Source organism: Callorhinus ursinus, unplaced genomic scaffold (genome assembly GCF_003265705.2).
Source record: "Callorhinus ursinus isolate GAN/ISIS: 27379988/994484 unplaced genomic scaffold, GSC_fseal_2.0 scaffold23, whole genome shotgun sequence".
Classification (NCBI taxonomy): domain Eukaryota; kingdom Metazoa; phylum Chordata; class Mammalia; order Carnivora; family Otariidae; genus Callorhinus; species Callorhinus ursinus.
In genome coordinates this window covers 1,761,882-1,775,138 of record NW_027397085.1, presented here as the reverse complement: position 1 = coordinate 1,775,138, position 13,257 = coordinate 1,761,882, and the positions used below count along the sequence as shown (strand labels likewise).

Genomic DNA, 13,257 nt, shown 5'->3' with positions numbered 1-13,257 from the left:
TACCTGTTAATCCCGTTCACCTATTTTTTCCATCCCTTCACTCTTCACTTCTGTATGACCCCTTGCAATACCCCTTCCCCCCCAGCAACCATCATTTTGTACTCTGTATTTATGAGTCTCTTTCTGTTTTTTTGTTGTTGTTTGCTCATTTGTTTTTTAGATTCTGCATGTAGGTGAAATCATATAGTATTTGTCTTTCTCTGACTTATTTCACTTAGCGTAATACCTTCTAGGCCCACCCATGTTGAAAGTGACAAGATCTCATTCTTCTTTTGGCCGAGCAATATTGCATTGTGTGTATATATACACACATACATACACACACACACCTTCTTTATCCATTCATTTATCAGCATAAGATACTTAGATTTCTTCTGTATCTTGGGTATTGTAAATAATACTACAACAACCATAGGCATTCATACATCTTTTCCAATTAGTGTTTGTTTTCCTTGGGTAAATAACCAGAAGTGGAATGACTGTATCATATGGTACTTCTATTTTTAGTGTTTTGAGGAATTCTCCATGACCTTTTCCATAGTTGCTATACCAATTTACATGCCCACCAACAGTGCAGGAAGGTTCCCTTTTCCCCACATTTTTGCCAACACTTGTTATTTCTTGTCTTTTTGAGGATAGCCATTGTGACTGGTGTGAGCTGGTATCTCATTGTGGTTTTGATTTGCATTTGATGATTAGTGATATTGAGCATCTTTTCACATAGCTGTTGGCTATTTGTATGTTGTCTTTGGGAAAATGTCTATTCAGGTTCTTCTGCCCATTTTTTAATTGGATTGTTTTTTTATTTTTTTGAGTTATATTGATTATATATTTTGGATATTAGTCTCTTATCATTTGTATTATTTGCACATATCTTCTCCCATTCAGTAGATAGTGCCTTTTCATTTTGTTGATGGTTTCCTTCACTGGAAAAAAGCTTTTTAGTTTGATGTAGTCCCATTTGTTTATTTTTGTTTTTGTTGCACTTGGCTAAGGAGACATATCCAAAAAAATATTGCTAAGATTAATGTCCAAGAGTTTACTACCTGTGTTTTCCTTTAGGAGTTTTATGGCTTCAGGTCTTATATTAGGGATTTTAATCCATTTTGAATTTATTTTTATATATGGTGAAAGTGATCCAGTTTCATTCTGTTGCATGTAGCTGTCAGTTTTCCCAACACCATTTACTGAAAACACTGTCTTTTCCCCACTATATATTCTTGCCTCCTTTGTCACAGATTAAGTAACCATGTAAGAATGAGTTTATTTCTGGGCTCTGTATGATGTTCCATTATTCTGTGTGTCTCTTTTTGCACCAGTACTGTACTATTTTGATTACCATAGCTTCACAGCAGAGCTTGAATCTGGAATTGTGATACTTCTAGCTTTGTTCTTTCTCAAGATTGCTTTGGCTCTTTGGGGTCTTTTGTGGTTCTGTATAAATGTTAGGATTATTCTAGTTCTGTGAAAAATACTGTTGGTATTCTGATAGGGATTGCATTGAACATGTAAATTGCTTTGGATAGTTTGGACATTAACAGTATTCTTTGAGTCCATGAGCATGATACATCTTTCCATTTGTATCAACATCAATTCATTTCATCAGTGTTTTATAGTTTTCATTATATGGGTCTTTTACCTCTTTGGTTAAGTTTATTTCTAGATTTTTTTTTCTTTTTTGATATGTAATAGTAAAGGGAATTACTTTCTTAATTCTCTTTCTGCTGGTTTATTATTAGTGTATAGATTTCTGTATATTAATTTTCTGTCTTGCAACTTCACTGCATTCATTTAACCTAACAGTTTTTTTGGTGGAGTCTTTAGGATTTTCTATACATATCACCATGTTATTTGTGAATAGTAACAGAGTGGATGCCTTTTTTTTTTTAATATATATTTTTTTTAAGATTTTATTAATTTGACAGAGAGAGAAACAGTGGAGAGCAGGAACACAAGCAGAGGGAGTGGGAGAGGGAGAAGCAGGCTTCCCGCTGAGCAGGGAGCCCGATGTGGGGCTCGATCCCAGGACCCTGGGATCATGACCTGAGCCGAAGGCAGATGCTTAACGACTGAGCCACCCAGGCGCCCCAGAGTGGATGCCTTTTTTTTTTTTTTCCTTTTTCCTGCCTGATTTTTGTGGCAGGGACTTCCAGTACTGTGTTGAATAAAAAAGGCAGGAATGGACATCCTTGTCCTGTTCCTCATCTTGGAGGAAGAGCTTTCACTTTTTCACCACTCTGTATAATGTTAACTGCAGGTTTGTCATATATGGCCTTTGTTATGTTGAAGTACGCTCTCTCTTTGCCCACTTTGTTGAGAGTTTTTATAATGAATGATGTTGAATTTTGTGAAATGATTTCTCTGCATCTATTGAGGTGATCATATGATTTTTATCATTCACTTAATTAATCTGGTGTATTATGTTGATTGATTTGAAGATATTGAGCCATCTTTCATCTCGGGAATAAATCTCACTTGATCATGGTGAATGATCCTTTTAATGTATTGTTGAATTTGGGTTGCTTATTTTTTTTTTTTGAGGATTTTTGCATATATGTTCATCAGGAATATTGGCCTGTAATTTTCTTTTTTTTGTAGTGTCTTTGGTTTTGGATACCAAATGAGTAATGCTGACCTCATAGAATGAATATGGAAGCATTCCTTCTCCTCAGTTTTTTGGACTAGTTTGAGAAGAATAGGTATTAGCTCTTCTTTAAATGTTGGGTAGAACTCATCTGTGAAGCCACCCAGTCCTCAGCTTTTGCTTGTTGGGAGTTTTTTTTATTATTGATTCATTCTCATTATTAGTAATCAGTCTATTCAGATCTTCTATTTCTTCCTGATTTAGTCTTGGAAAATTTGTATGTTTTTAGGAATTTATCCATTTCGTCTAGGTTGTCCAATTTGTTGGCATATAATTTTTCATAGTAGTCTCTTAACAATCCTTTGTATTTTCGTAGTGTTGGATGTAATTTGTCCTCTTGTATTTCTGATTTTATTTATTTGAGTCCTCTCTCTTTTTTGCTTGATGTGTCTGATAAAGATTTATCTATCAATTCTGTTTATCTTTTCAAAGAATCAGTTCTTAGTTTCATTGATTTTTTTTTCTATTTTTGTCTCTATTTCGTCTATTTCCAGTCTGATCTTTAATTATTTCCTTGCTTCTGCTAACTTTGGGCATTGTTTGGTTGGTTTTTAGTGCCTTTAGGTATAAGGTTAGATGGTTTGAGATTTTTCTGGTTTATTTGCGTAGGCCTGTATTGCTTTAAACTTTTCTAAGGTCTTCTTTTGCTGTGTCTCAAAGATTTTGAACTGCTGGGTTTCCATTTTCATTTGTCTGAATGTTTTTTTTTTTTAATTTCCTTTTGATTCCTTTGTTGACCCATTGGTTGTTTGGTAACATGTTGTTTAGCCTCCAGGTATATATGTTTTTGTCCAGTTTTTTTAAATTGATTTCTAGTTTAATACCATTGTGGTCAGAAAAGATACTTGATATGATTCCAGTCTTCTTAAATTTATTGAGATTTGTTTTATGGCTTAATATGTAATCCTGGAGAATGTTCATGTGTACTTGAAGAGAATGTATGTTCTGCTGTTTTTGATGAGGTGTTCTGTGTGTATCTCTTGAGCCCATCTAGCCTACTGTGTCCTTCACAGCCACTCCTTCCTTGACTGATTTTCTGCCTGAATGATCTATCTATTGATGTAAGTGGTGGGGTGTTAAAGTTCCCTAGTATGTTCACTTTTAAAACAGCCTGTGAGGTAATTGCAAACTAAGCAATTTACTTTGTAACACAGATACAGTCTGCTAGAGCAGTATTGTACTTCTTGGTAACTTTGTAAACAGGGTAATTTGGGGCCATTTTTTTTAATCCCTAACAGATAAACAAGTAATTAATTATATAGTGGCTTTTACTGCAAATCATTATGTCATGTTTTTTTTTTCTTGTTTTGTTTTTTGTTTTTTAAAGTAAGCTCTACACCCAGTGTGGAGCTTGAACTCATGACCCCAAGATCAAGAGTTGCATGCTCTGGGGCACCTGGGTGGCTCAGTTGGTTAAGCAACTGCCTTCGGCTCAGGTCATGATCCTGTAGTCCCGGTATCGAGTCCCACATCGGGCTCCCTGCTCAGCAGGGAGTCTGCTTCTCCCTCTGACCCTCTTCCCTCTCATGTGCTCTCTATCTCTCATTCTCTCTCTCTCAAATAAATAAATAAAATCTTAAAAAAAAAAAAAAAAGAGTTGCATGCTCTATGACTGAGCCAGCCAGGTGCCCCAGCAAGTTACTCTGTCTTATAGGGGATATAACAATGAGTGGAAATTAGCCCTTCCCCTCAAGAAACCAAAAGCATGTGGGATATAAGACATGTATACCTACAAACCCGACAAAAGAAAAAGCACGTTATACATCCCTAAAAGATGTACAGTGTACTGCAGGTGCTCACAGTAGGGAGAGCCACAGCTAGGTCAGGCAGAAAGAGGGCAGCAGTGTATGAGATAGGCTCATATCTCATGGGATGAGTGGGATTTCAGTAGTGTGGGACTGGACTATTAATTCAGGAGGTTACAGAGGGGTATCTGACCCCAGTCTGTGGGCAGTTCACAGATGGTTTATAGGAAATGTTTAATGGAAACATTAGACTATCGCTTCTCGTCCTTTTGGCTAAGATCAAGTGTGGAAAACATTAGACTAAGAGATTGGTAAGTTTTTTAAAAACTCAAAATAAGAAAGAAAATTTCAAAAATTCATTTCTTCATTTTTTCCCAGGTTTTAAAAAAGTTAAAATAATTTTGACATAACAGGCATCTTTATATTTATAAAAGCATCACTTCTTGAACTCATATTCTCTGAGCTTTAATGGAAATAAATGTTTGGATTATTTTGTCTAAGTACTGTACCATGGTTCTTTCCATAGTATATAGTACATAATTTTTTGTGTCATATACCAGCACAGTATACACTGAGGAAGCAAGATTCCCTTCTGGAGTTGTATCTTGGCTGTGACTCTTCTACAGATATTTAAAAGTTAATTTTAATTTTTGTTACATATTTACATATTACATATTTATATAATTCTCATTTGATCCTTAGGAAAACTTTGAGAGACAGGGCAACACTCTTGTTTCATGGGAAGTAAACTTGAGGGCTTTTTGTTTGTTTGTTTTTTTAAGATTTTATTTATTTACTTGAGAGAGAGTGAGAGAGAGCATTGGGGGGGGAGGGTCAGAGGGAGAAGCAGACTCCCCACGGAGCGGGGAGCCTGAAGTGGGTCTGGATCCTGGGACTCCGAAGGCAGATGCTCAACCCTCAACTGACTGAGGCACCCCTTAAACTTGAGGTTTTATGTGGTGACCAGCCAGGTAGAAAGTAGTGGAATCAGTAGATACCAAATCTAGTGTTCTTTCTGTGTTGCTCCTAGAACTAAATATTTAGGTTAATGCAGTTCTCGTAACTGGAAGAATAGCAAGTATTTAAGCTGTTCGGTTTTTAAAAATTATAATATTTTATCTTAAAGCTTTCATAAGGAATGTGAGCTATCAGTAGATATCACTCTGAAACATAGCAGGGAAATGATGAGCTTTTTTAAGATGGTGATACTTAGAATTAGCCTGTCATGTTGGAGCACTGATAAAAGAATCACCCTTTTCACATGGATAGAATGGATTTCATACAGCATTTGAGCATTATGCACTGAATACTTATGTAATCTTTTCCCTCTAGGTGGCTCTCTGAGTCTGTATGGATTTGGACTACTGAGAAATGTGTGTTCTTCTACCTTTATTTTCCTTCCTGCTCTGGGACTATGCATTACATTTTTTAAGTAATGAAGTATGAAACCCATTGAATATGTAACCTCAGGGACTCAGTTTAAAACACATCTGGGAAAGGAAATAACAAAGCAAGTTAGAACAAACATTTGTTTATTACATGCCCTTAAACTTGGGGGGAAAGGAAGAGAGACAGACAAGTGAACTGTAGTGGCATTGCACTGTGACAGGGTCTAGTAAGTAAAGGTTTATTAGATTTCTATAACATACTTCATTTTCTTGGGCTTAATCGTATGAACTCTGTTTCGAGATCATTTTCTTACATATAGGACTGGTAATTTATCTGTATCTCTTATGTTCCATAGAAAACTTGGTTTTAAAAAGAGAATAGGTCGCTTGGGCAGCTCAGCTGGTTGAGCATCTGACTCTTGGTTTTGGCTCAGGTCACGATCTCATGGTTGTGAGATGGAGCCCTGCATTAGGCTCTGTGCTTAGGGAGGAGTCTGCTTGAGATTCTCTCTCTCTCCCTCTGCCCCTCCCCACTTGCACTCTCTTTCTCTCTCTCTCAAATAGATCTTTAAAAACAATTTTAAAAAGGAATAAAAATAATTACTTGTGATTCTGAAAATTCCCAACATGAAGAAATGCTTTTGAAGGTGTTGATCAAAATTACAGAACAGGAAGTGATCATATAATGGAATGACAAACTATGAAGATTAATATTTCAGCTCCCTTTGTGTTTATAAGCAAGGATCAGCAATTTTGTTTGGAACCATTTTTGTGTGTCATAACAATAACTTTGGATAATGCATAAAGATTATCCTAGGAGAGAGAAGGGAACACAAAAGAGATGCAATATAACGTTCAGTTAACCAGCATGTGAAAAAGTCATTTCTCATCATTCTAAGTATTAAAAGAATTAAATTATGATAGTGCAATAGTACTAGAAGAAAATAATTTTAGGGTTTACCTAAAGTGTACTTGTCAGCACTCTCTTTTATTCCTTGACCCTTTTATAGTTTGTTCCACTGTAATATGGCATTTGCCTTCACCACTATGTCAAAAGAACTTAGGGCTGTCTGGGTATTTTTATCTTCCACCCTGGGCAGCTCTTTATTCCTTAATGTGGCTTTCTTCCCTTGGCACCTGTGAAAAAGTCTCTGGCTTTTCCCATTTCTCTTTTAATTATTCCTTGTTATTGTGGGTACCTCCTAAATATTGGTATCTTAACAGACTTTGGTACTTGACTCTCTCTTTTTTTTCTCCATGGACCATTTTATTTATGTCAGAGTTGCAGCTACCACTGATGTGCCATTGCTTTTCAAGTCCTTGTTTCCTGCCCATTCCTCTCTTGAGCTCCAAACCAAATCTTCCCCTGCCTGCTATGGCAGGTCTAGAGTAGGCATCCAAACATTTGTGGAATGTATGAATGTTTAAAATTAGCATCTCCTTTCCCCTCTAAACCAACCTGTCTTGTCTATTCTCTGTCTTGAAACAACTTCTCAGTATCTAAGCTTGACTTGAAAATCTTTGATTCATTCTCTTTTTCCTCATTCCGTATTTACTCCACGAGTATCAGTCCCTATCCAGTCTTGGGAAAAAGACTGACTTGGGTGCAATGCCCCGATGTTCCAAACCTGCTTTGATTGCATTTCAGGCAGGCTTTATTTAGACTTCATCAAAATGCAGTGTAAGTTGCATTTCTGTCTCTTCCGCCCACCCACCCAAGTTTGTAGGCATGTAATAAATATTCTAATTTGTTTTATTATTTTCTCAAATTTATATTAAATTGGCTGGCTATTGTTGCACTTCATAGTTTATGCATCTTGCAACATATGCTAATAGAAAGAGTATTTTTGAACCTTGCTCTTGCAAATAAATCCCAAAGATTTAAATGATAAATCAGTATGGACGGACAGTTCCCAAAAGTTTATCTTTGTAAATCCTTTAGGACTTCACCGTACACAAAAAGTAAAATGGTATACAGAGTGAGAGAGGATAGCAGAAGTATCTCTAAGAACATAAGTAGTGCTTGGTACATTAAATGATATCATTTGATTGTAATAGGGTTAGTGGTTCATATGTAGCCAACATAGAAATAGATAAGGTATTATTCTCTTTGAATTGTCTTACATAGTAAATTAATAAATCAAAGTCTGAATGTCTCTTGTGTTTAAACCATTCTCTGTAATATCTTAAGTAAGTACAGCAGGAAACATAGCCTTTTGCACTTGGTTAAGAAGTTTTAAAAATTATTTTTAGTTTAGCATAAGCATAAGTACCTCTCCTGCATTGGGGATAAAGTGGAAAAGTCTGTGTTAGGAAAATATTTAAATACAATATTGTGTGCCAATGTGGTGGCTGATGTTCTTGACCCTAGGAATCATGGCTGCAGTCTGGTCCTTTTATCTCTGGATAAGGTTGAGATTAATTGAAGAGTTGCTGAAAATGATTGTATAGGTTACCACTTACTTTGTCCCACTTTTTTGTGCCTCCATAGGTACATGGACTATACCGCACAACAGGTGCTAGTTTTGAGAAAGCCCAGCAAGAATTTGCAACAGGAGTGATGTCCAACAAAACTGTCCAGACTGCAGCTGCAAATGCAGCTTCAAGTGCAGCAACTAGTGCGGCTCAGAATGCTTTCAAGGGTAACCAGATTTAGAGAACCCTCCAACAATAACACTGGTACCTTCTGACTGTACTTTTTCTCCAGTTACTGTATTCTATAAATATTTTTATGTTCAAAACAGTACACACGGCATGTATATTTCCTGTTCACTTGTGCATGGGCTAAAACCAGAAAAACTTCCTTGTCTTATTATTTACCTAGCAATTTAACATTTTGGTGCCCCCTGCAGAAAAAAATATCACAAATATTCTCCATATTTTTTGGGGGATGAATGTTCAGCAAATTATTTCAGTGGTGACACACTGAAATTAATATGGTACTTATGATTAAAAATGCATTTAGTACTAGCTGCAGTCTTTCAAGAATCTTAGACTTAAGGATTACATACTAGAGCATTAAAGCGATACTTCATTCCGTTTTCCCTATTTATATTGAAAGAAATAGGCCATCAGGGACTTAGGGATTTTAAAATTGGCTTGCTTTTTAGCAGTTTTAGTCACCAGTGAAGAGCCTGTGTGCATTTTGTAGTAGATCATGTAAATTTTATCCTTTTATTTTTGTTCCTTTTTTTCTTTTTTAGAGTAGTTGATATTTTGATATCAATCTCTGATCTTGCATGGGCACCACATTTCTTAAAAGAATTCGTATTTTGGCTTCTGCACTGCTTATGGTTGTAGGATTAGGGAGTTGCTGGTAGAATCAAAGACGTGGTTTTCTGCAGTAGTTTCTTTTAAATAAAAATTTATTGGGATGCAATTTGAGAACATAATATGCAGTGCATTATCCAAAAAAAAGGGTAGATAATCAATGAAATAGAATGTAGTAATGATAATACTTTTTTTTTTTAATTTTCAGTATTCGTATCATAGTAGAATATTACTGTATGGAAACTTTGGTATATTCTTGTGGCTACTCATTTTAACTGAATTGAGATTGTGTTTGGCAGCTCTTTTTTGGGGAGTGTGTGTGTGATTTTTAACAGAGGTATTAAAGTTAGACAAACTCCTTGTCCAAAAAGAACATACAGTATTTCAGGGATTTTTCTTTTAGCCTGTCATCTGTAGTGGGATTAAAAAGAAAAAGACGCTGTTGTTTCACATATACTTGAATCCCTAATTCACCTCAGTCTTTCAATTTTTGAGACAGACTGAATACATTAAAATTTTTCAGCAATAGAAAAAACATTTAACCTGCACCAAACAAGAAAATACAAATACAGTTAAATGCATTAATTATGACTACAACCACATTAAAATTGTTACTATGCAGCATAGGATTTAATTCTTACAGTATACTTGGTTTGAAACTTTGAATCATTTTTAATACTGATTAAATGACTCAAAGACATTCATAAAGTCATGATATACTGTGTTTTGGAAGTCATCAGCTAACTTAAGATTGCAGAATAATCAGTGATTTTTTTAACTTGACTTTTAAGTAAGGATAGTCTATTGGATTATATTATTTGAGACTGCAGATCCTTTTTAAAAACAACCAAATGGGCATAAATTCATTCTTTTCCCCAAACCTGGAGATAAATGAATTTAGCGTTGGGGGTGGGATGATGAGTTCTCACTATTTATGAGGGAAGCGTTGTGTGACACTAGGTAACATGGAGCCATCTAGATGGTGTTTACATTTGATTTATTTGGGATTAATTGAAGTAATATACTTGGAAGATATTTCCTTTATTCTGCTTAAAATAGGATTCAGAATATGAATTTAAAGCTGTTTTTATGAGTATTTCTGATCAGTGATAATCTCCCTACTTTCTCAAATAAGCCAGTTCAAGTTTGTCAGATTCTATAATCTTACTGGAAATCTGTTTTATCACAGTGTGCTTTACTGGGTGTGTATTTTACAAACATTCACAACATTAACCACAAAATATAATAGGAGTACTTATGTTCATCATTAATTTATATCTCAAGCCCATTTCTTTTTTTCTTTCAACTACAAATGAATATAGAGACTTGAAAAATACTAAGATACTTTCCTTCAAGAATAGGAAGGCTTCTGTCTGTCTTGTAGAAATCCCCAAAGGTAGCATTGTTAAATAGCAAATAATTAAAACCAACAGTACCTTTTTGTGTGTGGATGGGGAAAATGTTTTAAAATCCACTTCTTTGGGTTCATACAAGCTTACGAGAGAAAATTGTTTTTTAAAATATATAAATGTGCATTAAAATGATGGCAATAACAGTTTGGTAAGGTATGGGGATTTTAAATTCTTACATTCTCTGTTCTCCTAACAATAATGAGTAAATGGTCACATTTTCCAGCAAGAGATTGGCATTTTTTAATGTTTTATACTTAATACTAACATGACCCAGTATCACAGTCATGAAATGGTCTTCATTGTTGTAAGCATTCGTGTCCTTTTTCAGTTTGCAATATTAAATTGTGGCTATTTTATTTAAAACTAAAATTTGAACACTGGAAAATCATTGCTCAGTGATTTGTAATTTGGGACTTGGATTATTTAGGGATGTTTGTATATTTTGTCAATGAGTAATATTGCGCTGCCATCATAAGGAGCGTCATGGTTCTATATAAATGCCCTCCATCTGTCTCTCTAATGTTGCATGTTTTCAGTGGTTTGGAAGTTTTGTATATTTATTGTATTAACACAGAGTGTCATGAAATAAAATGCTGTTTACTGGATGTTAGTTTGTCTAATTTTAAACACGATATTAGCATTTCAGAGGTAGAGATTATGCTGTGGGCTTTATGTATATAGAAATTTCACATTTGATTTTTAAAGAATCTATGTATAATTCTATCATGTGCTGAACAAAATACTATAAAAGGCTTCATTAAAAACTGAGCAACATAAAATGACAATTTTTCTGTTGGATTAGACCTTTTAGGTGATGGAACATGAGCTTCACTCATATATTTTGATCACTTCAAGGTCAAAATACACATAGTATCTAGAAGTTAGATTCAAAATGGAAAACCTGTTTTGTGGCTCAAGTTTTTCCTTGTGGGTTAAAATGGATGCTTCTGTACTAGTATTGTATTGATTAGCTTGAACTTGTGTTCTGTTTCCTAACCTAGCTACCTGTTGCTGTTTTATGTACTGATGAAAGTACCTATTTGTGTATTGTTGGATTTTTCACTTGGATTATCTAAAGAGGATGTACAAATCTAAAATGTTCATGTTGAATCTTATTTTGAGAAATATGTGTTAAATTAAAATAGGACCAGCATTTTTAATTTTCTGGGTGTTATCCAAAAAGTGAGTTTGGATTTTTATTGGATATATCTTCTTCTATAAATCATGTTGAGCTAATGTATAGTTTACATTTTATGGGGAATTTATGTTAAATTGAGTTTATTAGTTTCTGTAATTTATTTGTACTAGCATAATGCTTTTATAGTTATTGCTATGTCTTTTTCTGAAAATGCTGACACATTAGCATTTAATTTTATGTCTTTACTGGTAAAAATCTATGTTTAAACTGTTTATATGCAGAGTTTGTTACAGTTTTGCACATTTCCCCCCGTTGGAATTACTGTGGCCGTCAAACACCATTTCACTGTATTTCCTTCCATTTTTCCTTTAAGGAAAATGTTTAGAGGGATTTTTTGATTCCATGTGATTAAGACCTTTAGAAGTGAAATAAAAGTGGTTAATGTAAAAATAATGGTTAAAAATAAAAAAATGCCTTACTTTGATAGATTTTCAAGTGCCATAGTATAAATTTATTTAGAGTAGAATAATATAGTGTAAAACATTAGAGCTGTTTTAAAAACTTGTTTATTAAACTAAAAAGTTACATCTCAATTGTTAAATATTATGGAAAGTGAACTATTTCCACTAGAAGTTTTGGGTACATTTTATAAAACAGTGTGTTTTTTGTATTGATGGGCGTTTTAAAACCTTACTTTAGGGCTTTGTCACAGTACAGAGAGAGCTAGAAAGAAATCTATAGAAATTTTCTAAACCAGACATTGCCACTAATCTATACTAGATAAATATCTTTAAAGATTCTAGGAAAATAGGGAAAGACCCTTCTCTAGTGTTTTTACCCTTCCTGTCAGTTTCATATTTATAGTTTAACTTTGTGGTTTTGGTAAGACAAAGCCTTCAACCTGTAGAGTTTTCTTTAGCACTGTTTATATTTTCAAATGGCAAGGGAGATAGGAGCCACCATGTAGCAGTGTAATGAGTGTTAAATTTTATGTTTATCTAAATCTTGATTTATTCTTCAGCTTATCTTTTTTTTAATTTTTAATTTTTTTGTTTTTTAATTTACTTAAGTGATGGCTATACCCCATGTAGGCCTTGAACTTAGGAGCCAGAGATCAAGAGTAGCATGCTCTGTGGACTGAGGCACCAGCTAGGTGCCCCATCAGCTTATATCTTTCTGGGCTTGTATGGCTGATGGTGTAGTTAAAACCTTCCTGCCACTAAAACCCATTTTTTCTCTAACAGGACAAAAAGTAGTTAATCCTCTTCAACTTAGTAATGTTTCATATGCTTGTATAAGATTAGTCTGAATATTATTTTCTCTACATTTATTCAGTTACAATTTGTAGAATCATAGGATGCAAATTTTATTTTTTAATTCTTTAGTTATTTATACCCCTTACATGTAATCCTAGAATTCCTCCAGAACTCATTCGATATTTTGTAGGCCAGTGATTCTCAAGATAAATCATAGTTGTGAGTAGTTGTTACTGGTAGTAGTTTATGGTATTCTTCAGCTGTTTCTTCAGCCAAAAATCACTGTCTTTTATCTGGTCATAGTAGTTCCTACAAAATTATAGTCTACACAAAAACTCAGTCCGCTGGTCATACACATTCCTCAAACTAATTTTTTCTAGTTTGAAAGTCATATATACCTGTTA

General features: G+C 34.4%; 1 protein-coding gene across 1 annotated transcript in view; it reads left to right on the top strand.

Moving 5' to 3' along the window:
- The window catches only part of SCAMP1 (secretory carrier membrane protein 1), a 113,107-nt gene extending 102,043 nt beyond the window's left edge, over positions 1 to 11,064 (top strand). The window contains exon 9 of the mRNA XM_025892687.2: positions 8,269 to 11,064. Within this exon, the coding sequence (XP_025748472.1) occupies positions 8,269 to 8,433 (165 nt within the window). The 3' untranslated portion in view covers positions 8,434 to 11,064. The remainder of the gene's footprint in view (positions 1 to 8,268) is intronic.
- The last annotated feature ends 2,193 nt before the right edge of the window (positions 11,065 to 13,257 follow it).